Source organism: Tenrec ecaudatus, chromosome 3 (genome assembly GCF_050624435.1).
Source record: "Tenrec ecaudatus isolate mTenEca1 chromosome 3, mTenEca1.hap1, whole genome shotgun sequence".
NCBI lineage: Eukaryota > Metazoa > Chordata > Mammalia > Afrosoricida > Tenrecidae > Tenrec > Tenrec ecaudatus.
The window spans coordinates 180,972,491-181,000,412 of NC_134532.1; the positions used below are offsets into that span (position 1 = coordinate 180,972,491).

At 50.5% G+C, this 27,922-nt stretch overlaps 1 protein-coding gene and 1 pseudogene across 8 annotated transcripts in view; one reads left to right on the plus strand and one right to left on the minus strand.

Annotated features, from left to right (window-relative positions):
- The first annotated feature begins 683 nt into the window (after positions 1-683).
- Positions 684-27,922, plus strand: part of APBB2 (amyloid beta precursor protein binding family B member 2) — a 345,785-nt gene continuing 318,546 nt past the window's right edge. For 3 of the 8 annotated variants that reach the window (XM_075544389.1, XM_075544390.1, XM_075544401.1), the window contains exon 1: positions 6,603-6,800. In XM_075544389.1, the coding sequence (XP_075400504.1) occupies positions 6,657-6,800 (144 nt within the window). In that variant the 5' untranslated portion in view covers positions 6,603-6,656. Of the gene's footprint in view, positions 1,059-6,602; positions 6,801-27,922 lie in introns of those variants that run through there. The other 5 variants (XM_075544392.1, XM_075544393.1, XM_075544386.1 and 2 more) reach the window with 3 other exon arrangements.
- On the minus strand, positions 23,238-23,352 carry LOC142444034 (U6 spliceosomal RNA; annotated as a pseudogene).

A 27,922-nucleotide genomic window follows, 5' to 3' on the forward strand; every position in this document is an offset into this window, starting at 1 on the left:
TCCTTAGGAGGTTGAGGTGTCTAGAAACCTGGGCTGAAGTGAAGGGTCTGCCACTCATTTGTCCCTAAGTCAGGTAAAGGCTTTCTCCTCTGGGGCTACAGGGAACCCTGATGGTCCCGTGGTTGGGTTTGGGGCTGCAATTGGCACGGTATGCAGCTTGAAACTATAAGCAGCTTCTTGGGAGAAAGACCGGTAAGGTCTAGGAAACCCACAAAGGGGGTCACTATGCATCAGCACTGGCTCCATGGGTAAGAGTTTGGGATGTTGGGTCACAGAGAAATCAAACCTCATCCCTAAAATCCGGAAGTCGACCTAGATTTTATTCTAAAACGAATTCTAAGTGTCTCTTTCCAGCGAACATTCCTTGGCCCTGCCTTTTTGTTTCTTTTCAGCAGGACCTTTGGCCTTTGGGAACTGACAGAGGCAATTTTACCTACTGTTCAGTTATTTTCCATGTTTCAAAAACACGCTCCTGGAATATTCTTGGAATTTTTCATTTCCTTAGAAAACAATTCCTGGGTGAGTCAGCATTGAGAGGGGTAAAAAAAAAAAAACCTCACTTATAATAGCTATCAAAATTGCATGAGGTGGTGAAATGTGAAAGGAGTTTCTTTGTAACCTTAAATGATGTGGGAGCGAAAAACCAATTACTTATTTATAAAATGAGTGCACAGGGGGAAGGTTTTCCGTGGCAAAGGGCGTCCTGTCCACGGTGCCACCTTGAAAACTGCTTTGATACACATTCCTTTCTGAGATAGAAGGCAGAAGAAAGAAGGGAAGGCTAATGGCCCAGCCTCTCCTGCCCCCGAGCTTCTCTGGAAATACATCACGAAGGGAATTTCCTCTTGCAGCCTGCGAGAGCACCGCGGCGGGCCCCACGTCACCACTCGGGCATCCAGGAATTCTGTGCCCCGGGGCGCCGACTTCCCGACTCCTCCCGCGGATCCTCCGGGAGCACCAGGCGTCGCCCTCGGGCCAGGACGAAACTGGGCGGCGGGACGGCGAGGAACCCAGGCAGGGGCGCGACGGCCGGAGGCGGGCGCGGAAGCGTTTCCTAGGTGAGCGCGGCGGCCGGACCCGTTTCCGGAAGGCTGATTGCATCAGGTGTGGAGCGGGGAGCCTCCGCGGCCCAACCTGGCGGCCATCGCGCCTGCGCGCAGGGCCCCGCCCCGCCGCCGCTGACTCCACCGCGGGTTTTCCCCCCGGTCGGGAAGACGCGGAGCCGGGAGGGGCGGCGCTGCTCCGGGCCCGGGATCCCGGGGACCCGGCGGCCGCCGCTTCGGGCTTGGGCTTCAGGAGCAAACTGTACCACCCGAGAGAGTGGACTGGCGAGGAAAAAGGGCCCGTGGAAGGCTGGAGACGTGGGACGAGTCGCATCCGAGCCACGAAGGAGCAGGCTGGTCCAGGGCTTCCATCCTCGTCCCTGGGCCCGAAGGATGTCGCCTGCGTTTTCCCAAGTGGGCCACACTGCAGCCGCCACCGGCCCGTGGTCCACAGGGTTGATCGCAGAGAGCCCTTTCACGAATTTATAGAGATGTCTTGCTGGCATTACCTACCCCGCCCCCGCCACCCCCGCCGTGATTTTTGTCAGAAGGAGCAATATTTGATTGTTTGCTTCCAGGGAGGTTTTCATGGAAAAATGTTACCTGGGGTGCAGAACCCAGACAAGCCTTCCCCTCCCTGCTAACTCTCCTCCCCCAGCTCCGTTCCTTCAACCCCGCGATGAGGCTCCCTTTGTGATCTCCACTGTACATTCTTTGCACCTGCGCCGACGCCTCTTAGCTCCACGCTTGAAAGGTCATTTTAATGAGATCATTTGACCGATGCCTGCCCATCTTACACACTGGACTGCAAGCGTCATGAGGACAGTGCCTACCCAGGGGTTTTCCTTTTTCTCCATCCATCTATCCATCCATCCATCGTGTCAAGCACATTTGTATATTTGTTGCCATCATCATTCTCAAAACTCATTCTACTTGAGACCTTGGTATCAACTTCTCATTTTTCCCATCATTCCCACACCCTCCCTCCCTCGTGAACCCTTGATAATTTATCTTTTTTTTTTTTCATGTCTCACACTGACCAATGTCTCCCTTCACCCACTTTTCTGTTGTGCATCTCCCTGAGAGGGGGTTATAGGTAGATCGTTGTGATCGGTTCCTTCTATCTCCCTCCACCTTCCCCTTAACCTCCTGGTATGGCTACTCTCAATATTGATCCTGAGGAGTTATCTGCCCTGGACTCCCTTTGTTTCCAGCTCTTATCTATACCAGTGTCTAGCTAGATTTGTAAGGTAAAATTGGGGTCATGATAGTGGTGGTGGGGTAGGGGGGAAGCATTAAAGAACTAGAGGAAAGTTGTATGTTTCATTGATGCTATACTGCACCCTGACTGGTTCATCTCCTCCTGGAGACCCTTCTGTAAGGGGATATCCAATTGCCTACAGATGGGCTTTGGGTTCCCACTCACACTCCCCCTCAATCACAATGATATGATTTCTTGTTCTGTGATGCCTGATACCTGATCCTATTGACACCTCGTGATCACACAGGCTGGTGTGCTTCTTCCAGGTAGGCTTTGTTGCTTCTCAGCTAGATTGTCCCCTTGTTTATCTTCAAGCCTTTAAGATCCCAGATGCCATATCTTTTTATAGCTGGGCACCATCAGCTTTCTTCATCACATTTGCTTATGCACCCACTTTGTCTTCAGCAATCATTTCTGGAAGGTGAGCAGCATGGAATGCCAGGCTGATAGAAAAAAGTATTCTTGCATTGAGGGAGTATTGAGTGGAGGCCCAATGTCCATCTGCTACTAATACTAAGCATATAAATATATGTACATAGATCGCTTTCCCCATCGTCATATATGTGTTCATGCCTGTGTTTAGACCTCTATAAATGTCCTAGTTCTTTCCTCTATTTCCTTTTACTTTTGTCCCACAATCATGTTCAGCCTCCATTTTACTCAGTGTTTTTTTCTTTTCTTTTTCTTCTCCCATCTTTATCCCAAGGACTGCAATGAACAGGTATTAAGTTCTCAATACATTCAAGATCACTTTAAAACACCCAAGCTCATGGTCATCGAGGCTGTTCCAACTCATAATGACCCCGTAGAGCACAGTAGAACAGCCCCTTTGGGTTTCTGAGGCTGTTACTCTTTATGGAAGCAAATAGCCCCATCGTTCTCTAGCAGAGGTGCCAGTGGGTTCAAACTGCTGACCTTGCAGTTAGCAGCTGAACTTGTAAACCCAGTAGGCTACCAGGGTTCCTTACATTCAAGATAGAGGAAGGAATACGTACTGATCACTCCTGCTGCATGGAGTCCTTAAATAAAGAATAAGTAAGGCAGGCTAGGTTTGTATGTATTCTTTGAGGGTGAGTTTGAGTGGGAACAAGCTACTCCTTTGTAAAGGGGTGTTTTTATGAACCCTTTTAGAATACTTTCTTAAGGAAGGTTGGGCATAAGGCTTTGTGTGCTTGTGTGGAGCTTTGCTGTGGAGGCTGTGAATAGGGTCAGACTCACGGCAACCTTGTTCCAAAAGGAAACAAACTCACCCCATTGAGGCAATTCCTCCTCTCAGTGATCCTCTGGTGGGTCTCAGCCTTCCTCATGTCATGACCCTTTCACACAGCTCCTCATGTGGTGGTAACCCCAATCATGAAATTATTTTCGTTGCTACTTCATCACTGTAATTTTGCTACTGTTCTGACTAGAGCGACCCTTGTGAAAGGGTCATTCCACCCCCAAAGGGGTCACGACTCACAGGTTGAGAACTGCTGCTCTAGGTCCAGTGACCCCCCCCGTAGGTTTCCGAGACTGTAGCTCTTGTTTTTTAATTGTTGATTTTATTTCTTGAGATGGACTGTGTAAATATATACAGTATGTTTTTCTCTTTGTTTTGAGTGGTAAGGATAAAATAATACAAAGATAAAAATACAAATATATAATAAGCAAAAAGGAGACCACCATCAATATTAAAGAAAATAAATCATTTTATTGGGGCTCATGCAACTCGTATCACAATCCATACATACATCAATTGAATAAAGCACCCTTATACATTCGTTGCCCTCATCATTCTCAAAATTCGCCTTCTACTTTTTCCCTCCCCTTCCTCCCTCCCCCCCACTCACAAACCCTTAATAACTTTTAAATTATTACTCTACCCTATCTTACACTGCCGGGCGTCTCCCCTCACCCACTTTCTTGTTGCCCATCCCCCAGAGAGGAGCTTACATGTAGATTCCCGAGATCCGTTCCCCCTTTCTACACCCCCTTCCCTCCCGGCATCCCCACTCTCACCACTGGTCCTGAGGGGTTCATCCGTCCTAGATTCCCTGTGTTTCCAGATCCCTACTGCACCGCTGTGCATCCTCTGGTCTAACCAGCTCTGCAAGGTAGAATTGGGGTCATGATAATTGGGTGGGAGGAAGCGTTCAAGAACTAGAGGAAGGTTTTGAGTTTCATTGTTGCTACACTGAACCCTGAGTGACTCATCTCCTCCCCACTACCCCTCTGCAAGGGATGTCCAGCTGTCTATAGATGGGCATTGGGTCCCCATCACACACGCCCCTCATTCACGGTGATATGATTTCCCCCCCGCCTTTGTTGTTTGAAACCTGGTCCCCTTGGCCCTTCATGATCACACATGTTGCACCATCAATATTTTAAAAGCCAGGGAAGAAATTTTTGTCAAGGAACAATCAAGAGATATTTGGACCTAGACTAAATTCAGGTTGGGTCAAGGGAGAGGTCAACTAACCAAGTATCAAGTTTGATCCAGCATAATCAAGATGGCAATGATCTGGATCTGCTAGTAAAGCTGTTGGGACCCTGGCCTGTGGCTAGAGGGGATCTGCCAGCAGCTCCATCTGACTAGATTCTCTGAACATGGGTTTTGGGCTCCCACTGTCCTCCATAGCCTTCTACAACTTGTTCGCAATTTAAGGAGACTGTAACTTTTACTGTAGTAGAAAGCCTTGTCTGTCCTCCTCCTAGTGGCTGGTGGTTGCTAACTGCTGACCTTGAGGTTAGCCTGCCAGAGAGTAATGACCACATCATCAGAGCCCCTCACTTGGCATCTGTGTGAAGGTAATATTGCCCAACCCGTCCTCACCTTCACAATCACTGCTAAGTTCAGGTCTATTTTGGGGCTGTTGTATAATGCCTCTGAAAGCGTGAGACTCAGGCTATCAGCATTGGCATCCCTTGGGCTTTGGGCTGCTAACTTCGAGGTCTAATGTTCAAACTCACCAGCAAGTCTGCTGAGAAGGATGAGTCTGTGTGGTCCCCTGAAGACCAGCAGTCTCAAGAGCCTTCTAGAGGGTTGCTAAGAATCAGGATGACTCCAGGATGCCAAGTTTGGTTTGGGGAACTTGTTAGCTATACAGACCCTTGAGCACCATCACAGAACCACCCCAAACCCAAATTAGGTAAGCTGAAGTCCATTACAACTCACAGTGACCCTACTACACGCAACAGAACTGCCTCGTAGAGTCTCCACGGCTGTAATCTGTTGAAGCCACATCGTTTTTCCTGTGGAGTGGCTGGTGGATTCTGACCCTGAACCTTTCACTAGCCGCTGGACACTTAACCAGTGTGGCACCAGCGCTTCTTTATGCAGGTCTACCTATCCAGGATCCCTGGGGGCTAGTGGATTATGTGTTGGGCTGCTAACCGTAAGGCAAACGGTTCAAAACCATCAGATGCTCTGTGGGAGAAAGATGAGCTTTCTACTCCTGGAACCAGTCTCAGAAGCCCTCAAAGGCAGTTCTATCTACTCTGTCCTAAGGGATCATTATGAATTCCAATCCGTTTATGGCAGAGAGCGAGTATCTGTGGTTCTAGGAGCCCTGCAGGTAAGATGAAGAACTACTGCAGAGGTGAGGGCAACTCCTAAGGATGCTTTGGGGTTGTCGTTCATTATTACAGTGCCTGGGGCAGCGCACCGATGGCCACTTACTCTGTACCCCCTTCAGAAAACCAACTCACCGCCATTGACTCAAGTCTGATTCATTGCGACCCAATAGGACAGGAGAGCATGTAATTTATGAATACTATGGGGGTGGTGGGGGAAGGGATTTATATATATTATTGGGGGTGGTGTGGTGGTGGTAATTATGTTTCCAATATGCCTCCCCTCTCTGTGATGTTGCTGTGGTTTTCAAATTGTGTGTGTGTGGCATTTGGTTGGGGACACAGAAGCAAAAGGAAGGCGGTCTCGCCTACAGTTTGTGCCTAGCCGGACTGGGTGTGGGCAGCGCTCATCTGGGGACATTTTCTCACTGTAAGAGAATGACAACGTGTGAGAAGAGGAGAAAGCCCCAAGATAAAGCTAGCGCAACTGCCTTTCGGTCTAGACGCCTGGCCACAAGGTAGGGATGCCGGGTCTGCAGGGTCCCCAAGGCCTTGTGGGCGTCTCCAAGGCGTGCGGGAGACCCCGCAGCCTCCACCTGCAGAGGTCGCACGAGGAGCGCGGCCCGCCCCCTTCCTCCTGACCTCCTCCCGCCCCCCTCCCCCCGGCCCCGCCTTTCTCAGCCAAGGCCCCCGCCCCACCCGGCTCCTCCGGCTCCCCTAGACAGCCGCCGCGAAAGCCCGGAGAAGTGGAATCGCGCTGGCGGTGCTCCCGGCGCGGGACTCGCGGAGCGGCACTGGGCATGCTCAGTCGCCGGAGCCCAGGCTGGTCTCCAGTAGGAAGCTCGCGCGCTGCACCCGCAGCTGATCCGGGCGCTCCGGGGAGGGCGAGATCGCAGCGGAGCCGCCGGGCGTCGGAGCCGAGCCGAGCGCCGCGCGCACCGCTGGTGAGCCCCGCTTTCTTCCTTGCCGCGGACGTGGGCCCCGAGGCGGCCCGGGAGTGCGAGGGCGAGCCTGGGCAGCGATCGCTGCCTACAGGCGGGCTGCTTCGCGTATCCCAGGCTGCCGCTCCTCTTCCCCGGGCTCCCGGACTGCGCGGCCACTGCCGCCCGCCCAGCCGCAGCCACGGCCACGGCCACAGCTGCAGCAGCTGCGGGCGCATCTGCGGCAGGCGCCCGCTGCGGAGTCCCGTGCGCCTGGCGCCCACGCCGCAGGGCCGGGTGGCACGGCGATTGCGGGCTCCCTCCCTGACTTCCATCTCTCCGGCTTTCGGCGCCCGATTCCTCAGCAGCCGGGCTTGGCAGGCCCTGGGCTGGGGAAGCCGGGCAGCGAGCGCGCCCAGGCGGGGGCTGCGGAGGGTCAGAGTGAGGGCGGGTGGGCGCCGGCGGACCAGAGCGCACACCCCTGGCACCCTGGCACCGGCTTCCGCCGCGCGGCGGGGCTCTCCCTCCTGGGCGGCCGCACGCGCTGCCGGGGAGTTGGAGCCGGCTCCGGCTTCTCGGGGCTTGGAGGCGAGCTGCTGCAAGATGCAAGGGGGGAAAAGTTCATTCCTCCCCTGGGAGGCAGAGCGAGCATTTTAACTAGAAAATGGCTGTGCGAAGGGGACCCAAATCAGGGAAATGTGGTCACTGGATCCTGAAAGCCCATCTGCTGTCCACCGGGAGGAAAGGAGGGGTGGACGTTCGAAATGACATTCGTAGGCTGCAGACAACTGGACGCAGGTTGGGTGCGGAGTCTCTTAGAAACAATGAAAGGTGATGTGGACGTCGGTGAAGGGTGCGGGGCAAAGGGCGGAGGGAGGCTGAGACTTGGATTTCAAAAACAGGGAATTGTCTGGAGAGATCAGATTGAGAGTTGTGGCCGTTCAGGAGTCCAGTTCTGCGGAGCTGGAGGGCCAAGACGGTCCACAGACGTTTCTGGATTGATGGAGCCTGTAGGGAGGGTCAAAAGGGAGAGGCGCTTAAGGTCAGTGTCAGAAGCTGTGATATAGAAACCTGGGCGCTGGGTGAGGACAGCAGGTTGAAGTCCCTCAGCCGCTGGTTTTGCATTGTGGGCTGTTGGCTCTGGTGACATACCTAAAGAATGACCATAGCACGATGCCAGCGGTGGTGCTTGAATTCCAAGAAACAGGAAACTTTGGGAGATTAGCCGTATATTTCACCGATCTGAGAAACAAACGACCCTCAAGAGTTGGCATCCCGGTCTGGATTTGGGTCTGTCACACATTTGGTTTCTTTTCCTTGGCGCTAGGATCTACCTGGGTCTTTCAGTGATCATGTCTATTCCATCTCTGAATGAACGGATCCGGCCTTTCAGGAATAGACGAATTCCTGGAGTGGGGAGTCTTGATCAGCTTGGGTAGCCTTCCTGCTGGGTTTGTAGCTGGAAAGCATGATTTGCTGCTCAGAACTTGCAGAATCACAGAAAAGATGGCATCTGTCAAAAGAGGATGGGGAGCCTCCGGACTGGGGGACAACTGGGGAGAACACAGGCGGCAGCAGAGTCTAGTGGGCTGGAATGAGCACCACCCGGAGAAAGATATAAGATTGTTCTTGCAGTCTGCTTCTTCGTGCCCTACACTCTCACCCCCCCCCACCCTGCACATACCACTGACTGCGCTTGTGATGATGGCCCTAAGATATTCGCTCAGGGTCTTTGAGAAAAGACTCCAAAATTGAGATCCAGGGAAGGTGTTGATATCTGGGTTGTTAATTCTCTTTTTGAATGAATACTTTGAACTAATTTGCCCCTACCAGCTAGCATGCTCTTGTTTTGTGAAACTGAAGGTGGTGGTTGTCAAGTTTGATGAGCTCATGAGAGGGAGGCCGGTGTTTTACATGGACCTGGATTAATCTGAATGCCAACTGCAAGATCACTTAGGAAAAGACTGCTAGTGATCTTAAGAATCCGCAATATACAGAGATAAAATACCCTAAAACGTATTCTTTTTATGCCGTGTTTCCATTTTTTGTTGATTCCTTTTCACACCACCTAAAATGAAAGCAAACATCGGATGCTTTTTGTTCCACCTGTTACAGCAGCAACTGATACTGAAAATCTTGCCAGAATAGGATAGTGATGAGGCTGATGACTGGATATCTAAATTTATCTTCCAGGAAAGCTTGGAGTGTTATCTATCCCTCTATAACTTTTCCAGTTAATCTTTAAAATAGGGAGTGCCCAGGTGCTGTAATGCCCGCGGTATTGTAGGTGTGCAGAGCAGACCTTTACGAAGTTTTAAAGGAAAGTATTATATATACATCTTGCAGGTTTAAGTGGGCTATATTCCATCAGCAGGGTAAGGAGACTGGCATTGGTTCGATGCTTGCTGTGTGTCAAGCTTGACATTGAACTCTTCACCTGTACAAGTAGGTAGTCCTTGACTTATAACCTATAACTCTGTCATAAGTCAGGGACTATTCTGACACAAATTGAATACCTTGCTCACTTTTTTCCCCCTTTACTTTTGCTTTTGACAACAGAGTCTATAAATCTGATTGTTGCCCTTAGGGGTTGGAGAGATTGTGTAGGAGGGGGCTTCAGAAAGTTTGAGTAGAACTTCCATGATCTTTTCATTCTGTATGGAGCCTGGTGGCCTGGTGGTTAGCACTGGGCTGTGACCTGCACGATCAGCAGCTGGAAACCACTAGTTTCAGGAGAAAGATGGAGCCTTTTATTCCCATAAAGAGGTACAGTCTCTGAAACCCCCAGGGGCAGTTCTTCCCTGTCCTGTGGTCCATGTGAATCGTTATCCACTCGATGGCAGTGAGTTTCTAACTCCATGAACTTTGCAAGTCCCCTCGTGCAAGCATCTGCGAGTGAACATTTGAGAATGGAAACATCGGCAAATTACGCACTGCCATATTGTCCGTAGTGCCTATTAATGACGTAAGATGTAAAACAGCCACCAAATTCAAAACATGTTAGTGAGGGTGGCTTGTTGTAAGCAGAGGATGTCATGAGATCGGACAAGTTGTGCGGTCTAGTGTTGTCTGAATCTGTGAAATTAAGGAGCCCCTGAAGGTACAGAGAATCTCCTTTGAGCAGCGGTTCTCAACCTTCCTAATGCCGAGACCCTTCCATACAATTCCTCATGTGGTGGTGACCCCAACCATCAAATTATTTTCGTTGCTACTTCATAACTGTCATTTTGCTACTGTTATGAATCCGGGGGCCTCTGTGAAAGGGTCATTCGACCCCAAAGGGGTCTGGACCCACAGATTGAGAAGCGCTGCCTTTGAGGGATTCCTATTGGTGTAGTACGATGTATGCATTGGACTGCTAACCTCGAGGTCACCAGTTTGAAACCACAAGCTGGGCATTCTAGGTCTCCGAAACTCACAGGGGGCGGTTCCACACTGCCCTGTAGGATTGTGCTGAGTCAGAATCGACTAGCTGACAGTGAGTTTGAGTTTTGAGTGCGCATCCGTTGAATATCCAACCTCTGTTCTCAGGCCAATGACTTCCACTGTGTCCATGATGATTCAAAAGCTTTCTCTGGTAAACATTTTTGATTTGATACTTAGAATTAGCTTTCATTGAAGCAGCATGTCTTCAAAGTGATTTGTTTTGCATTGTTTTAAAGCTTCCACGAAGACTTAAAAGCTGTTTGCTGTTCACTTATTTTTCAGCAGTGATAGACTACCAACACATAACCCTGTGTTACCCAAGTTTTATGAGAAACTTGCAGTGGTTCTCAACCTGTGGGTCTTGGCCCCTTTGGGGATCAAACGACCCTTTCACAGGGGTCGCCCGATTCATCTCAGTAGCAAAATGACAGTTGTGAAGTAGCAACGAAAATAATTAGATGGTTGGGGGTCACCACCACATAAGGAACTGTGTGAAAGGGTCGCGGCATTAGGAAGGTTGAGAACCACTGTGCTAGACTGTTGTTCGTGTGCTTTCTGTGTGTTGTGACGTGTGGATGGCACATCTCTGGGTGCAAACGGCTTGTCAGGCGACAGATGCTCTACTGCCAAGGGTCGAGTGAGGTTTGGTGACAGGCCACTTGCAGGGCCCTCTGAAAACTGTGTGGGGCTTGCTGGCTGCTGTAACTCACTGCTTGATCTTGGGACAATCCACTTGCTTCTCTGGGCCGCAGTTTTCCCACCTGTCAAAGGAAGGTGTTATGGTGGGATGTACGATTTTGGGTGTCTACTGTGTCCTACAAAGCTCATTCACTGTCATCGAGTCGATTCGGAGTCACAGCACCCCAATAGGGCAGAGTGGAACTGCCTCTTTGGATTTCCGGGATTATAAATCTTTATGGGCAGACAGCCTCATCTTTCTCCCGGAGAATAGCAGGTGGGTTTGAACTGCTGACCTTGAGGGGTTAGCTTCCCAGTGCGTAACCCACTGTGCCTCGAGGGCTCCTCCCTGCTTTGGTAAGGAGAGGGGCCCTTTCCTTTGAGCATGTGAGGCTGGCCGTTGCTTTCGCACTCAGCAGCTTGGCCTGGCCCTGCTTTGTTCATTGCCCTTCCTCCCCCCTCCCCCCCATCATTCTTTCCTCCCTTGGACAAGCGGTTCACATCCTTGACTGTCAAACAAAGGTCTGGTGGTTCACTCCACCCAGAGGTGCCTCCAAAGAAAGGCCTGGAGATCTGCCAGAGATTCAGCCATGGCAAACCCTACAGAAACGCAGCTCCACCCTGATGCGCCTGGCGAGACCATGCGTCGGATGGAGGCAATAGCGGGGTTTCTGGTTCTTTCCTTTTGTTTCGTTTTTTTAATAGAACGATAATTAGAGGTTTCTTCGTGGGCTGGCCGTCCAGACGAGGCTGGAGAGAAGGTCGTGATTAGGCGTGGGAACACTGCATTAATCAGATCCTAGAAGCCTTGTGTAATGTCGTCAGAGGGGAGATGCTTTTTGTTTTGGGGATGCAGGTTAGTGGGAGAGAAGCTTCTGTCAGGCCTGCAGAGGGCCCAGGTCCTGTGCCTTGCTGCTGATGTCTGTGTGACATCTGGCCGAGCCTTCCCCCGTCCCCGCCCTCTCTTTCCCACCATGACTTGAAGCGCAGCACTGGGTCTCTGGAAGAGCATTTCCTCTTAGCACCATTGGTCTGTGGAGCAGGTGCCCATGGTCACCCCTGGCTTTCTCAATGTACCTACTCGTTGTTGGCAAGGTTGGGAGCGTATCCTTTTCATTTTGATTTCGGCCCACACAGAGAATGAAAGAAACCAGCTGCATCAGTGCATTTTGTTTGCATTTATTAACCTTATTAACCTTTGAGCGAGGCCGGTGACCAGTAGCCAGGGTTGTCCTCCCACGGGAACATCTTTCAATAAGGGGTCAGGGGCTGCAGGGTCTCTGGTCAGAGCCAGGCTCCAGGGTTCCTGGGTCCCCGCGAGGAGCGAGCGTGGAAAGAGTAGAAAAGAAGTCGGAGCCCTGGGTTTATGTAGGCGTTGGATGTCGTGGAAGGCATTCGGATGGCGCGACATCATCTCACGGACGTTGTCAGGAAGGACACTCCCTGGAAAAGGAAAATGAGAATGACCCTAGGTGAGGTGGAGTGACCCGGGGCTACCGACCATGGGCTCTGCCCGTTGTGTGGATGGCGCGGGCCTGGGCAGTGCTCTGCTGTGTGTTTGTAGACTCGCTGTAAGTCAGAAGGGGCCCCACGGCACCCGACAACACGAAGTCTTGGCATGCCGAGTTACCGGGAGCTTTCCTTCTGGCCACATTCTATGTAATAACATGTTCTATATAATGTTCTTTAACCTCCCATCATGAGTATTCTCAAAGGATCCCCGGGGGAGACTACCCAGGAACCACTGGACAAGGTCTGTAGTTCAAACCCCCCAGCGGCTCCTCAGGAGAAAGCTAAGGCTGTCTCCTCTCCACCACTGCCCTCCTCCCCCCCTCCCCCCAGTCCCTCAGAAAGATTCAAAGCTTCAGAAACCCTGTATCGTGTCGCTGTGAATTGGAATTGACCTGCTGGCGGTGGGCTGGCTTATAATGAACATGTGTTATTTATATCATCAGGAAATCCTTTCTACAGGTTCCTGTGAACAAAGGCGCCCGGGTGGCCTATTTGGTTAACCATTGGACTGCTAACCACAAGGTCAAGCCCAGGAGAAGGATGAGCCATATGCTCCGGGAAAGATTTACAGACTTGGGAACCTGAAGGAACGGGTCTGCTCTATGCTAAAGGTTGCTATGAGTTAGCATTGACTGGGCGGCACTGGGTTTGCTTTTGGTTTGTGGACAAGCTGGGAGGCCCTGAGGGGCACAGACGGCTAAGTGTTGGATTGCTAGCCCAGAGATTGCGGGCTTGAGCCCCTTCTACCTGTCTCATAGGCACCCCTGAGTCAGAATTGACTTGATGGCTTGGAGTTTGGGATTTTTTTTTTTTTTGGCATCTATGGGCAAGCTGGCTTCAAGAGTGCTTAGAGTAGGAGGGAGGGTATGTTTTTTTCTCTTTTAAATTGAGTAAAGGAATGCAGAATGTTGGAGAAGCTTGCTCTCCAGGAGATGAGGGCCCGGGGAATGTGCAGTGCTCCAGAGGGAAGGGAAAAGCTTATTGCTGAAGACGGAAGTGTTTCTAAAATTGATGCCCTATGAGTCAGACTTCAGCCTCCACACGGTGTAGTATCTGCTGTATGTAAAGGATGCAGGCTCTTGTCCATCCGATAAAATCTCTCATCAAAATGATAAGGGTCATGCAGTGCAGATCTCGTGTTAAAATCAAAGACTGTACCTTTTATCTGTGAGAATACACCCTCCCAGCTTTTGGGTGCGGTATCCTTTTAACAATTGATGGGAATAGTTGTATTTATTGTTTATCTCGGGGAATATTTTTATTTGGCAGTGAAGTGGACCGTGGGATTGTTCCATGAGGCCTCCTCAGCCCAGAGATGCAGAGAGCGCTGCTCTCAAGGGATGGAATTGAGTACTGTGTTGTTGTTGTCATTGTTAATGTCATCGAGTCCTTCCAACCCACAGTGACTCAGTGCACAACACAGCACACACTGCCACATCCAGCACCAGCCTCACCGTGGGCTCTGTGCCTGAGCCCGTTGCTGCAGCCACCGTGGCCGTCCATCTTGTTGAGAGCCTTCCCCTCCTTCACTGCCCCTCCACTTGACCAAGCATGATGGCCTCCAGGGACTGGTCTCTCCTGACAACATGTCCAAACTATGTAAGACAGACAGACTCTATCCAGGCCGGCTTCCAGCAGGAGCCTTCCAGGAACGCGGAATTTGTGGTACAGGCCCAAGATCCTACAAACTGATGGGAGCTAAGTTTGAAAGTGTTCTGGGAACCAGCAAGCATTTCTGAATCACAGTGGGAGAAGTAAAAAGCAAACAAAACAAAAAATCCCTAAAGAATAAATCCCTAATTATTTGAGTTTTAAATAGTTGCTGATGAAAATCAAGATTGTGTTTTTAGGGAACAGGATTAAAAACTGTGTTCAGTGAGATCATCTCCCTGGTAATAATAACAATAGGCCAGTATTCTTGTGGCGCTTTCATTAGTGCTGAGAGCTGTATGAGGAACCCTGGAGGCGCTGTTGGGTAAACCCTGAGCTGCTAACTGCCAGGCCGACAGTTCAAACCCACCCACTGCTCTGGGGAGAAAGATGAGACCGGTGCTCCTGTAAAGAGCACCTATGGGGTCTCATTTTTAGGGTCTCCCGGCGACGAGCCGGTCTGGACTCCGTGACAGTGGGGTTGGTGGAGTAGTGGGGGGCACGGTGGGCTGCTTACCACAAAGTCAGTAGTTCAGCAAACCCACTAGCCTCTCCTCAGGAGAGAGGAGGCTTTTACTCTCATCAAGATTTACAGCCTCAGGAATCCAAAGGGGCACTTGTATTCTGCCCCGCCTGCTCGCCATGACTCAGAATCGACTTGATGGCAGTGGATTGGTTTTTTTCCAGAAGCATTAGCACCATCCGCTCTGTTGTCGATTCCTGCTCCAGCTTCAGTCCCTGCTTGGTAACGTAGAGGGGCAGCGAAAGAGAGGAAGGCCCTTCCCGGAGATGGATTGACACCATGGCTGTGACAATGGGTTCAAGCACAGGAGCCATCGTGAGGACGGCGCAGGACTGGGCGGTGTTTGGTTCTGTTGTGCAGAATCGCTGTGGGTTGGAAGCAGCTCAAAGGTGTCTAACAGCACCATTCCGACTCCTGGTGACACCAGGTGTGTCAGAGTAGACTGGACTCCATAGGGTTTCCTGTGGTTGAGTCCTTGGAAGAATATCACCAGGTCTTTCTTCCAAGGCTCCTTTGAGTGGACTCAAACTGCCAACCTTTTGGTGATTGGCCAGTCCCAACCCTTTGTGGTATCCAGGAACTCTGTCCCCATTTTAGAAATGAGGAAACAGGGCCTTTTCCCTTGAGGCCCCATGGGAACAGTGATCCTAGTTTTGGAATTCTAGACAGTCTAGGGCAGGGGCCATGCGCTGACTGATGAGGACTCTCAGGCTGGAGAACCTGAGCACTTGGATTCACTTTGGACCAAGGACGGTCCTGTAGCTGTGCAGGAAACATTGCATCTTCTCTCCCCATGACTCAGCACAGTTATAAGACTTGTCCTGAGCCGGAACAAAGCCTGCCTTCTTGCTTTCCCCTGCACACCATGAAAACTCAGAAAACTGACTCACTGCCGCCGGGTCGCGTCAGACTCCTGGTGATCCTACAGGGCAGGGTAGCACCACCCCCCCCCCCCCCCGCCCCATTGGGTTTCTGAGACGGTAACTCTTTATGGGAGTAAGCGGGTGGTAGTGGGAGTTTAATGGTTTAGAGCCAGGCTCTTGAGGGGGTGGGGTGTCCAATGTTGTTGTTGGTTTTGACTCTCAGCGACCCCGTGTGGCAGTGAGTAGAATGACATCACAGGTTTTTTACCTGCCACTGCCATCGAGTGGATTCGGACTCCTAGTGACCCTGTAGGACGCGGTGAAACTGTTCCTTAGGCTTGTCAAGATGGTCACTCTATTTTTTTAATTAATTTTTTTTTTTACATTTTATTAGGGGCTCATACAACTCTTATCACAATCCATACATATACATATACATACATCAATTGTATAAAGCACATCCGTACATTTTTTGCCCTAATCATTTTCTTTCTTTTTTTTTAAATCTTTTTATTGGGGCTCATAAGGCTCTTATCACAATCTGTGCATACATCAAATGAGCAAAGCACCCTTATACATTCGTTGCACTCGTCACTCTCATAATTCACCTTCCACTTGGGTTCCTGGAATCAGTTCGGTTTCCCTTTTTTTCCCCCATCCCCCTCCCTCCCCGATCCCACCCCTGGTCCCTTGATAGTTTATAAATAATTATTATATCTTATCTTACACTCCCCGGCATCTCCCCTCACCCGCCTCCCCCTTGACAATCTCCCAGAGAGGAGGTTACACATAGATCTCCGAGATCGGTTCTCCCTTTCTACATGCCCTTCCCTCCTGGTGTCGCCTCTCCCACCGCTGGTGTTGAAGGGTTCGTCTGTCCTAGATTCCCTGTGCCTCCAGATCCCCACTGCACCGCTGTACATCCTCTGGTACAACCAGGTCCGCAAGGCAAGGTAGGATTGGGGTCATGATGGTTGGGAGGGGAGGAAGCGTTCAGGAACTAGAGGAAGGTTTTGAGTTTCATTGTTGTTACACTGAACCCTGTGTGGCCCATCTCCTCCTCACTACCCCTCTGGAAGGGGTGTTCAGCTCTCTATAGGTGGGCATTGGGTCCCCATCATGCACTCCCCCTCTTTCACGGTGATGTGATTCTTACCACCACCTCACCTTTGATGTTGGAGACCTGGCCTCCTCTGTCCTTTATGGTCACCTATGTTGGTGTGCTGCTTCCGTGTGGGCTCGGTTGCTTCTGGGCTAGATGGCCGCTTGTTTGCTTTCAAGCCTTTAAGTCCCCAGACGCTATATCTCTCAGTAGCCGGGCACCATCCGCCTTCTTCACCACACTTGCTTATGCACACTTTCATCTTCAGCCATTATGTGAGGAAGGTGATCACACAATGATTGTTTTTGTTCCTTTGTATCTGCTACATGGTCCATTCAACACCTTGTGTTCGCTTAGGCCGTGTGCTTCTTCTCTGTGGGCTTTGTTGCTTCTGAGCTAGATGGCCGCTTATTTGCCTTCAAGCCTTTAAGACCCCAGACGCTATATCTTTTTTTGATAGCCGGGCACCATCAGCTTTCTTCACCACATTTGCTTACACACACGGCTGTCTTCAGTGATCATGTCGGGAAGATGGGTATCCTGCAATGGCTGCTTAGCAGGGCGAGGTGCTATTGTATTGGGGGATTATGCATGAGGAGGCCCAATGTTCAAGATGGTCACTCTTTATGAGAGCCAACAGCCTCGTCTTTCTCCTGTGGGCTAGCTGGTGCATTTGACCTGCCCACCTTGCCAGTAAGCCGCCCCGCTTAACCCACAGTATTACCAGGTCTCCATGACTGCTTTCTAAGGCTGTTCTCCTGACAGGAGCAGAGCCCTGCGTCCTTCTCCTGTGGGACTTCAGGGTGAGTTTGAACCTCCAACTCTTCCAAGTGACCCTCAGAGTGAACAGCCAACTGGCCACGGGCCCACACAGCCTCCCTCCATCTCCCAGCCTCCTCTTCTCCTTTGCCAGTCGGACTCTCAGTAGTGCCTTTGTTGCTCTAAGGATTTCACAAGCTAAGGCGGGCGCGATAAGGGCTTCGAACAATTCTTGGCCTGAAACAAGACCTGAACAGCTATTGTTTTCAGTTTTAAACGAAAACTGACTTTTGGCCTGAAAGAGCTGGGGTGTCATGTTTCACTGCTTTGGAGGACCCAGGCCAGCTGGGTCTTGGCTCAGCCATGTGCTTTGGCATAAGAATTGGCCATTGTTGTCCTGTTTGTCTGGTTCCCTTTTGTCCTTGGCTTTTGTTTTACCAGAATTCCCACTTCTTAACAGTTCTGCTTTTGATCCTCTATCCTGCAACCCCCCCCCCCCACAGACACAAACGTATGCCCCCAATGAGGCTCCTCCCAGAGGACTGCAAATTACGCTAATGATTTTCCCTGGTCCTGCCTATTGTGGCACTGGTGAGAAATCAGGGAGCGGGGACAGGGGAGACTGGGGCTTGCCTCCCTGGCAGCCACAGCGCCCTTTCTTGTAGGATTCCCTGAAGGTTTGAGACGCAGGTGGTGGCACCCACCTGGTGGTTCTTCCCTCCCCACCTACCAGCACCGCCTCCAAGTTAGACTCCAAAATAGCTTGTAAGTGGGGCACCACATTGCCTGCGTACCGGGAACCCTCTCTGAAGGCCCCGAGCCAAAGTGCGGGCCAGTTCAACCAGAGAACTTGGTGCCATCAAGTTGATTCTGCCTCATAGCGGTGACCCCACAGGACAGGGTGGAACGGCGCCTGTGCATTTCCGAGGCTGTCCCTCTGTGCAGGAGTAGAAAGCCTCACCTCTCTCCCACAGAGCAGCTGGCGGTTTTGAACTGCTGACCTTGCAGCTAGCAGCCCAGTGCATAATCCACTATGCTCTCAGGCCTCCTTAGGTTATGTCCATGGGACCAGAAATGTCCCCATCCTCTGCTCTCGAGCTTTGCAGTGTCTGGGAAACACAAGGATGCCGGCTTTTCATCTTGGCCGGCTGGCATGGGTGCCCGGATCTACCATGTACCTTACTTTCCCAGGGCAGAGGTGCCACTCTTTCTGACTGTGCAAGGTTGGAGCCAGTCGACTCCATGCTGATTCACTGTTGTGCTTTCCCAATCATAAAGGTTTTTCATTCTGCGTGTTTTGAAATGGTGTCAACGAACTAGGAAAAAAATAAAGTTCAGGAAGACTTTTTGGGGTGATGAAATCTTCCAGCTTCTTCCGCCCACTGCAAAGCTGCCTGCCCACTCTCAGTGGCCTGCTGGCTTCTCCAGCCCCATGTGTTCGCCTCAGTTTCCGCAGTGCTAAGATGGCCAAGGTGGTTGCTGCCCCGGCCTGCCTTGAGCTCTCAGCCTACAGAGAAGGCTCACAGTGAAGGGACAAATGAAGTCATTAGGGTGGAAAAGTGCCGTGTGTCGTGAGGGGACTCAAACCCAAGCAACTCCCTGCCATCGAGTCAATTCCGAGTCCCACTGACCCTGTAGGGCACGGTAGAACTGCGCCTGCGAGTGCCTGAGACTGCTCCTTTTTATGGAAGTAGAAAGCCTCCTTATTCCTCCTAGCGGTGGCTGGCAGTCTTGAACTGCTGGCCTTGTGGTTGACAGCACAACATGTAACCATGATGGCACCCAAGTTTTCCGGATGGAGCACCTACCCTGGTACCCAGCGTTTCCCAGGGGAGGGAATGTTTACTCTGTCCGCTCCCACCCCTGAGCTCACTCAACCTTTGCTTAAGGTGCCTTTTGACCCTACATTCCCATAGGGAACCCTGCTGTTGGGTGTGACGTGGAGCATGGCCTCTCTGTGCCTTTACATCACTGTCGCCTCTCACCTGCCAGCTACCTCTGCATTCTCCATTCGCTACACTGCATCCCAGGTGTTCTCCAAAACATCTAATTCCAGGAGTGCCCATTCCACATGTAAAGTCTCACTCCTGAGCCGTGGCACGCAAGCATGTCGTGATTTGCTGGGCTTACCTGTGCTGCTTTACCTCAGGACCGTCCATATCTCCAGGAGCGCTCGTGGCATAGTGGGTTATGCAGTGCGCTGCTAACCACAAGGTCTGTGGTTCAAATCCACCTGTCACTCCTGTTAAAAGTCTTGGAAACCCCCAGGAGCTGATCTACACTTCCTTTCAGGGTCACTGTGAGTCTGAATGACTGATGACTGTGAGTGAGTGTATCTCATGTTCTGGCTCATCTCAGGGACTGGGCATTGCCACACCTTCTTGTGACTTCCTGGAATCATTCTTATTTCATGCCTGCTTTTCAGGAGCCTGGCTGGCAAAGTGGCCTGAAATTTGAACCTCTAACTGCAAGGTCAGCAGTTCAAAGCCACCAGCCGCTACACAGGAAAAATATGAGGCTTTCTATTCCTGGAAAGACTTAAAGTCTCAGAAACGCACTGGAGAAGTTCTGCTCTGCCCTCTAAGGGTTGCTTGGAGTCTGAATCGGCTTGATGGCAGTGACTGAAAGATGATTTAATCTTTTCCAGGAAGTAGCTTAATCACCATCCTTTCCAGTGGATATTTGAATGCATGAGGGTGTGTCCACAGCACGCTGCTAGATCAATCCCCTGTGTGTGCCTCAGTTGGTCTGTGGCGGGCCTATGGAAGTTTGGCCCTCTTAAGACTTCCCAGGCGATGCTGCTGCCGCTGGCCTGGGGCTTCCCTGGAAAGCCAGGCTGGCTGTGTGTGACCACTCGCCCCATAGAGCGTTCTCGCTCTCATTGTCCCGGGGCCACATTGCCAGGCTTTTCCTCCCACGGGCTCCAACCACTGGCCTCTTGGGTAGCAACAGCATTTAACCACTGCACCACCAGGGCTCCTTGAGGTAAGATGCCAGGGGCAAAATAAAGCGGGTGATGATGGCGGTGCCAGGTGCTGAGAGGACTCCTTTTACCAAGTGCTCTGTGTAAGTGACTCTTAAGGCTGCAGTCCAAGGGACAGCGAGCGCTGGCCGGGTCAAGGTCACGTAGAGGAGCAGTTTCGGGCTGCGAGCATCGTGCCCAGGGCCTCTCTTTAAAGCATCTGTTCCAGGACCCTCCTTGTCCTCGTAGAGTAATTAAGGGGGAGCGAAAGGAAGTAGCTATTGGTACAGTGATCCAGGATGAAAGAAGGATAGTCCCCAGCCTGTGTGGCCATTTGTTGTTGGTTAGGTTTAGGGCAATTTCCAGAAAGATGCCTGATTCGCCATCAGCCGAAGAGAGTAGGAGGAGCTGGAGACGTGGACAGAACTGACCCAGAAAGAGCCCACACAGGATAGGACCCAGGCCTGGGCTGCTGGGAGAATCAGGGCTCGGAGTCCCAAGGGATTCCTTCCGGTTCCGAGAACCTTAGCCTTTTAATAGATATGTTCCATCCCCCAGGAGCCCTGGTGGGCATGGGGGGGCTCTGCATGGGGCTGCTAGCCGCAAGGCCAGTCAGTGCACACGCGCCCGCAGCTCCCTGGGCGAAGGATGAAGCTTTGTGCTCCCAGAAAGATATACAGCCTGGGAAACCCAAGGGGGGCAGTTCTGTCCTGCCTTGTCAGGTTGCTGTGAGTCAGAACAGACCCAGCAGCAGTGGGTTTGGTGCATGTGGTTTTGGTTCCGTTTCCCCTGTCACGGGTTGAATGGTGTATCACAAGACATGCGTGGAAGTGCTAACCTCTGGGGCCTGTTTGGCAAAGTGTCTCTGACGATGATGTTGTGGTTGGCCCAAGGAGCCCTGGTGGCTCAGCTGTTGACTGGAGGTGGCAGTTGGAACCCACCCGGGTGTGCCAGAAGGAGCCTTAGCGGCATAGTGGGTTATGCTTTGGGCTAGATGCCAGGTCAGCAGTTTGAAACCACCAGCTGCCTGCCTGGTAGAAAGATGAAGCTTTCTGCTTCCAGAAAGATTACAGGCTCAGAAACCCGCAGGGGCAGTCCTACCCTGTCTGTGCCAGAGGTAAACCCGCTGATTTGTCCCGTCGAGCAGTACTTCTCAGTCACATGGGGTGGCGAGCTGTTGGAATTGACTCGATGGCACCTGACAGCAGTCACAGAAACATCCTAGTGTAGGGGGTAGTGTGACTGGTGTCCTGCTGAAAGGAGAGGCAGACATGTGAAGACAGAGGCCGAGCGTAGGTTGCTGCTGCCCAAACTAAGGAATGCTGGGGGCTTCAGGCACTGGAAGAGAGTTAGGAAGGCATCCCTCCTCAGAGCCTTAGCACGAGCTGCTGACAGCCTCATTTAGACTCAGCACCTGGAAGACAGAGCCTCTAGTTCAGGGGTTCTCAACCTTCCTCATGCCGGAACCCTTTCATACCGTTCCTCATGTTGTGGTGACCCCCCAACCATAACATTATTTTCGTTGCTACTTCATCACTGTTATTTTGCTATTGTGATGGATTGGGCAATCCCTGTGAAAGGGTTGTTCAACCCCCAAAGGGGTCGCAACCCACAGGTTGAGAACCACCGCTCTAGTTGCTTCTGATGCCGACTCATGGTGACCTTGTAGAACTTGAAGTCTCCGGGTGTCCGAGACTTGAAGTCACCTGGTTTGGGGTATTTCTGAGGTCGCCGTGAGTTGTTGCTGGCCTGCCTGTAAGCAACAACAAGGAAATGGAAGATCCCCTTGCTGTGGCGTGTCTTATTTCCGCGGAGGAACCCTGGTGGCAAAATGGTTACATGTTGGGCTTTAACTGCAAGGTCAGTAGTTCAAAACCACCCGCTGACCCATCGGAGAAAAAAGAGACTTTCCACTCCCGTGAAGAGTTCCAGTCTTGGGACCCCACAGAAGCAGTTCTGCCCTGCCCTATCGGGTCACTGTGCATCAGCAACGCATTGGCACTGAGTTTGGATTTGGGGTTTTTTTTTTTTCTTACATGAGACAGAAAACATAGATCAAATAGTGAAGATGTTGAATAACCACTGTTTCCCTTAACCTAGTTTCCAGAACCCAGGGTAGAAAACCTATCCCCCTTCGAATGGAATGTATCCCAATGACTGGGACAGAAAATAAATGAGTGACAGCCTTCACAATGGACACTTATGCTCTCTCCATGAGGCTTAGCTAGCAGTCGGGCCAGCCTCCCCACCCCAATCCCCGACTTGAGATTATGTCTACTAAAATAAATAAAGGAAGCCTTGCATCCCATCAGTTTTTGTATAATTGTTTCACACTAAAAAATCCTCTGCTGACTGGCTTTTTATAACCTTGCGCCCCACCCCCTGCCCAGTTCTCAATCCTGCTGCTACATACATATTTTAAAATTAAGAAGCAAAACCAAGACATGGCATTTTATTGCCTTTAAAAAAACAACAACACCCCCTCCCCCCCATCCCTTTAGCTCGGAGAATATGTGGATTGTGGAGAAACCAGCTTTTTCAAAAAGCGGGGAGAAAGTTGATTTGTGGAATCTTTATCCTCTTTATTTCCTGTAAAGAAAATAGGATTTTCATTAGCTGCTCTTGTGCTCTTTCCCTTGGGGGAGATGACAGGGGTGGATGACGGCCCTCGGACTTTATACACATCCTTGCTTCACGTTTAAATGACTGTGGATGGCATTTGTGAAAGTGTCCCCTCTCCCCTCTGTAGCCATGATGAAGCCGCTCTGGTGGTGTGGTGCATTGGGCTGCGATCTGAATGGTCATCAGTTCAAAACCACCAGCTGCTCTAAGGGAGAACGAAGGAGCTTTCCACTCCACACCATAATAAATTACAGCCTTGGAAACTCACAGGGGCAGTTCTACCCTGTCCTATAGGGTCGCTGTGAGTTAGCATTGGTTCAATGACTGTGAATTTGTTTTTTTTTGAGTAGCCCCAACTACTTTTTTTAATATGGAACGCTTCGGGAATTTTGTGTCATCCTTACGCAGGGGCCATTACTAATCTTCTCTGTATCCAATTTTAGTCCCAGTTTTAGTACAGGTGCTGCTGAAGCAGGCACAGCCCCAGCTATTAAACGATGCGTACGGTCTTGCCGGGAACGATCTCCTTGTGATAGAGCGGAGTGATGTGACATTTTCACTTACTCTCACTGGGGGAAAGCTTGGTGGACAGCGACGCAGATACAGGTTTCTACAGTTGACTTTCCTGCACATCGGCCTTGACCTTTAGTCTTGGAAATGCTCAGCGGGATGTGATGTTGACAGAAGTTAAAGAAGGATAGCCAGTGTGACGCAGTCGTAGAAGCCCGTATGTGCATGAAGCAAAGGGTGGTCAGAGAGGGAGCAGAAGGACTTAGCAAGGTGCTCTGGTGAGACTGCACCTGCATTGATTTGACTCTCTCTTCCTTCTTCCCAAGCAGCCTTTCTGTTTGTTTTTAATATATTCTTTTAGCAGTGGATTGAAAGAAAAGAAAAATTCTCCTGGGATCATTTTGGTTTCTTTTAAAGGATGTGCATTTCAGGAGTATCCCTTCAAGGAGTATCCCTGCTGGTGTAGTGGTTCCGTTTTGGGCTGCTAACCCCAAGGTTTGTAGTTCAAAACCACCAGCCTCTCCAAGGGAGAAAGAAGAGACTTTCAGTTGGTGGAGAGTTACAGTCTTGGAAACCCACAGGAGCAGTTCGACCCTGTCCTCTAGGGTCGCTTGAGATCGACTCGATGCCAGTGAGGGGTGTGTGTGTGTGTGTGTGTGTGTGTGTGTGTGTTTATCTCTTCAAGGAGACTAACTGGGAAACAGAGAATTGGTCCCAGGGCCCAAGTACAGTGAGCAGTCTAACCTCGTTGTCACAGGAGGACCTTCTGAGGTCTGGAGTTGCGTTGCAGGTGTCTGGGGGCATGGTCCAACTTTACTGCAATCTGCCCAGGGGCCCGAAGCTCTGAGGGACCAGCCGAGGGGGCTCAGACTCAGCTTTGGAGGGTAGATGCCACCCACCTGAGTCTGGTAGCTGCAGGCTATCTATTGCCATGTCTTTTCCAAAGCTTTCTCATGTGTGAATACTCATCCAGGGGAGTTTGCAGGAGGGAATTGAGTGTGATCTATACTGACTCCCGCCTTAGAAGTGAATTAATTTGGTGGGAGTATTTTCTTTTTTTAATTGTTTTATTCGGCACTCATACAGCTTTTATCACAATCCATACATACATCAATTGTGTCAAGCACATTTTTTCATTCATTCACTGCCATCATCATTCTCAAAACATTTGCTCTCCACCTAAGCCCCTGTCATCAGCTCCTCATTTTCCCCTTCCCTTTCTGCTCCTCCCTCCCTCATGAACCCTTGATAATTTATAAATTATGATTTTGTCATATCTTACACTGTCCGACGTCTCCCTTCACCCACTTTTCTGTTGTGTGTCCCCCAGGGAGGAGGTCACATGTAGATCCTTGTAATCGGTTTCCCCTTTCCAACCCACCCTCCTTCCACCCTCTGAGTATGGCCACTCACACCCCTGGTCCTGAAGGGATCATCCGCCCTGGATTCCCTGTTTCCAGTTCCTATCTGGCCTTGAAGGATCATCTGCCTTGGATTCCCTGTGTTTCCAGTTCCTATCTGTACCAGTGTACATCCTCTGGTCTAGCCAGATTTGTAAGGTAGAATTGGGATCATGATAGTGGGAGAGGAGGAAGCATTTAGGAACAAGAGGAAAGTTGTATGTTTCATTGTTGCTACATCGCACCCTGACTGGTTCATCTTCTCCCTGATACCCTTCTGTAAGGGGATGTCCAGTGATCTGCAAATGGGCTTTGGGTCTCCACTCTGTACTCCCCCACCTCATTCACTGTGATAAGATATTTTTGTTGTGATGATGCCTGATACCTGATCTCTTCGACACTTCATGGTCACACAGGCTGGTGTCCTTCTTCCATGTGGGCTTTGTTGCTTCTGAGCTAGATGACCTCTTGTTTACCTTCAAGCCTTTAAGACGCTATATATTTTGATAGCTGGGCACCATCAGCTTTCTTCACCATATTTGCTTATTCAACCGCTTTGTCTTCAGTGGTTGTGTCGGGAAGGTGAGAATTATAGAACGCCAATTTAATAGAAGAAAGTATTCTTGCATTGAGGGAGTACTTGAGTGGAGGCCCAATGTCCTTCTGCTACCTTAATACTAAACCTATAAATATATGCACATAAATCTGTTTCCCCATCCTCATATATAAGTATATTTCCATATGTACATGCCTTTATTTAGACCTCTATAAATGCCCTTTGCCTCCTAGCTCTTTCCTCTATTTCCTTTGACTTTCCTCTTGTCTCACTATCATGCTCAGTCTTCATTTGGGTTTCAGTAATTCCTCTTGGTTACATTACCCTTGATCACATCCTACCAGGCCTCCTACACCCTCCTCACCACCGATTTGGATCACTTGTTTCCTTGTCCCTGGGTTTGTTAACACCACTACCTTTCCCTCCACCTCCCCTTCTCCAGTGTCCCCCCCGCCACCCAGAACTGTCGGTCCCATTGTTTTTTCCTCCAGATTGTTCATCCAGCCTATCTTATTTAGACAGACCTGCGGAGATAATAACATGCACAAAAGCAAGACAGAGCAAAACCAAGCAACAATATACAACAAAACAACAACAAACCAATGACAAAAAGCAAAACAAAACACAAGAAGAAAGAAAAGCTTGTAGTTAGTTCAAGGACTGTTTGTTGGCCTTTAGGAGTGTTTTCCAGTCCAGTCTGTTGGGGCACCATGCCCTGGCCCCAAAGTCCACCACTTTCAGCATTCCCTGGGGACCTCCCTGCTCCATTCCCTTGCTGTTCTGTTGCACCCCTTAATGTTTTGCCTCAGTGTGGCGGGATCATATCGGCGCAATTCCCACACTGTGTCTCCATGTTGTCCCCTGTAGGGCTATGGGTCAGTGAGGGATGTCATGTCTCACAGTGGGGCCGGCCATGTGGTCCTCTCTGTGGACTGGCTGCTCTAATCGGGAACATCATCCTCATGTCCTGGTGGGCCAGGATGTGCTCCACTCTCTCCTCCTCTCCCTTCATCTGCTCCCGTGTGCTCCGATCAGACATGTCCCTCTCCTGGAGCTGCAGAGTCAATGACGTCCTTTGAAGTAAATTCTTCTGGGGGGAGGGGCAGGTGTCTACGTAGTAGTTGGGATTGGGGCCGGCCCCCCAGACCTCACTGCTTCTCTACTGGTGGGAGTATCTTCTTCCGTTGAGTAGACCTTCAAAGAAGTGCCTAGATTGCCGAACTCTAATTTCTTTATTTGCCTTGTGATTGTTCCAAAGAGTTTCTGCATGGGGCAAATGGTTAACACACTTGACTGCTAGAGGTCAGATCTACTCAGATGTGCCTCAGCAGAAAGACCTGGTGATCATATTTTAAAAAATCAGACTCCATTGAAAATCCTGTGGCCACAGTTCTGTTCTGACATGCTTTGGGTCGTCATGAGTTACTCGCTGACAACTGTTTTTTTTAATGCATTGATGTCTGACAAACAGCATGGGGTTTAAAACAAGGCCTGTCTAGTTTTCCATTCTGGCCTTTTCCTGGGATAGCTTGGGATTAATTGTGTTTCTCCCCAAGCCTCAGTTTCCCTATTCATAACAAGTCTACAGTGGTTCTTACCTGTCCATGCTGTTGGGATGGCGTACTGTGATAATGACAATGACTTGGTGGCATTGAGGTTACGCATTGGGCTGCTCATGACCAGATGAACAATTCAGAACCACCAGCTGCTCTCGGAAGTAAGATGGGACTTTCCACACCTGCACAGAAATGCACGGGGCCAGGTCTACCCTGTCCTAGTGGGCTGCTGTGAGTGGTATATGGACTTGATGGCTGTGGGTTTGGTGACATGGCGTAAGTGCTCAGCACCTTGACCTTCATGGTTTCTTCCCCATTGTTGAAATGGTCAGTAGTGCCATCTATTGTGAAGTGAATCAGGTGTTCTGTGTGAACGTCACCTTTGTTCCATGCATACAAGATGGTTCTTTATATAAAAAAATAAACTTGCATAGTATTTAGGGAGAGTTGAGCATTTAAACGATTTATATTGCTGTTGTCGTTAGGTGCCGATTCCAGTGACAGCCTGCCCTGTCCTATCTTTGCCGTGTTGGAGCCCATGGTGGCAGTGGTGGAGGGCCCTCCTCTCTGATGAGGCCCCTTTGCCAGAATGCTGTCCTTCTGCAGGGACTGGGCCCTCTTAATAACATGCCCCAAACAGATGAGAACCAGCCTCACCTGCTTTGCTTCTGAGAAGCATTCAGCCAGATATCTTCCAAGGCAGATGTGTTTGTTGTCTGGACCCAAAACAAACCCCAACTCACTGCCAACGAGTTGGTGCCGATTCATAGTGACCCTGTAGGACAGGGTAGAACTGCCTCTGTGCGATTCCCAGACTGTAACTCGTTATGGAAGTGGAAAGACCTGTCTTTCTCCCAAGAAGCAGCTGGTGGTTTTGAATGACTAATCTTGTGGTTAGCATCCCACCTCGGAACCACTACACCACCCCAGCTCCTTATTCTTCTGGAAGCCCCTGGGGTAGTCCGCAGTGCCATAATTCAAGGACATCACCTCTTATCTGCTTTCCTTTGTCACTGTCTGAGCTTTC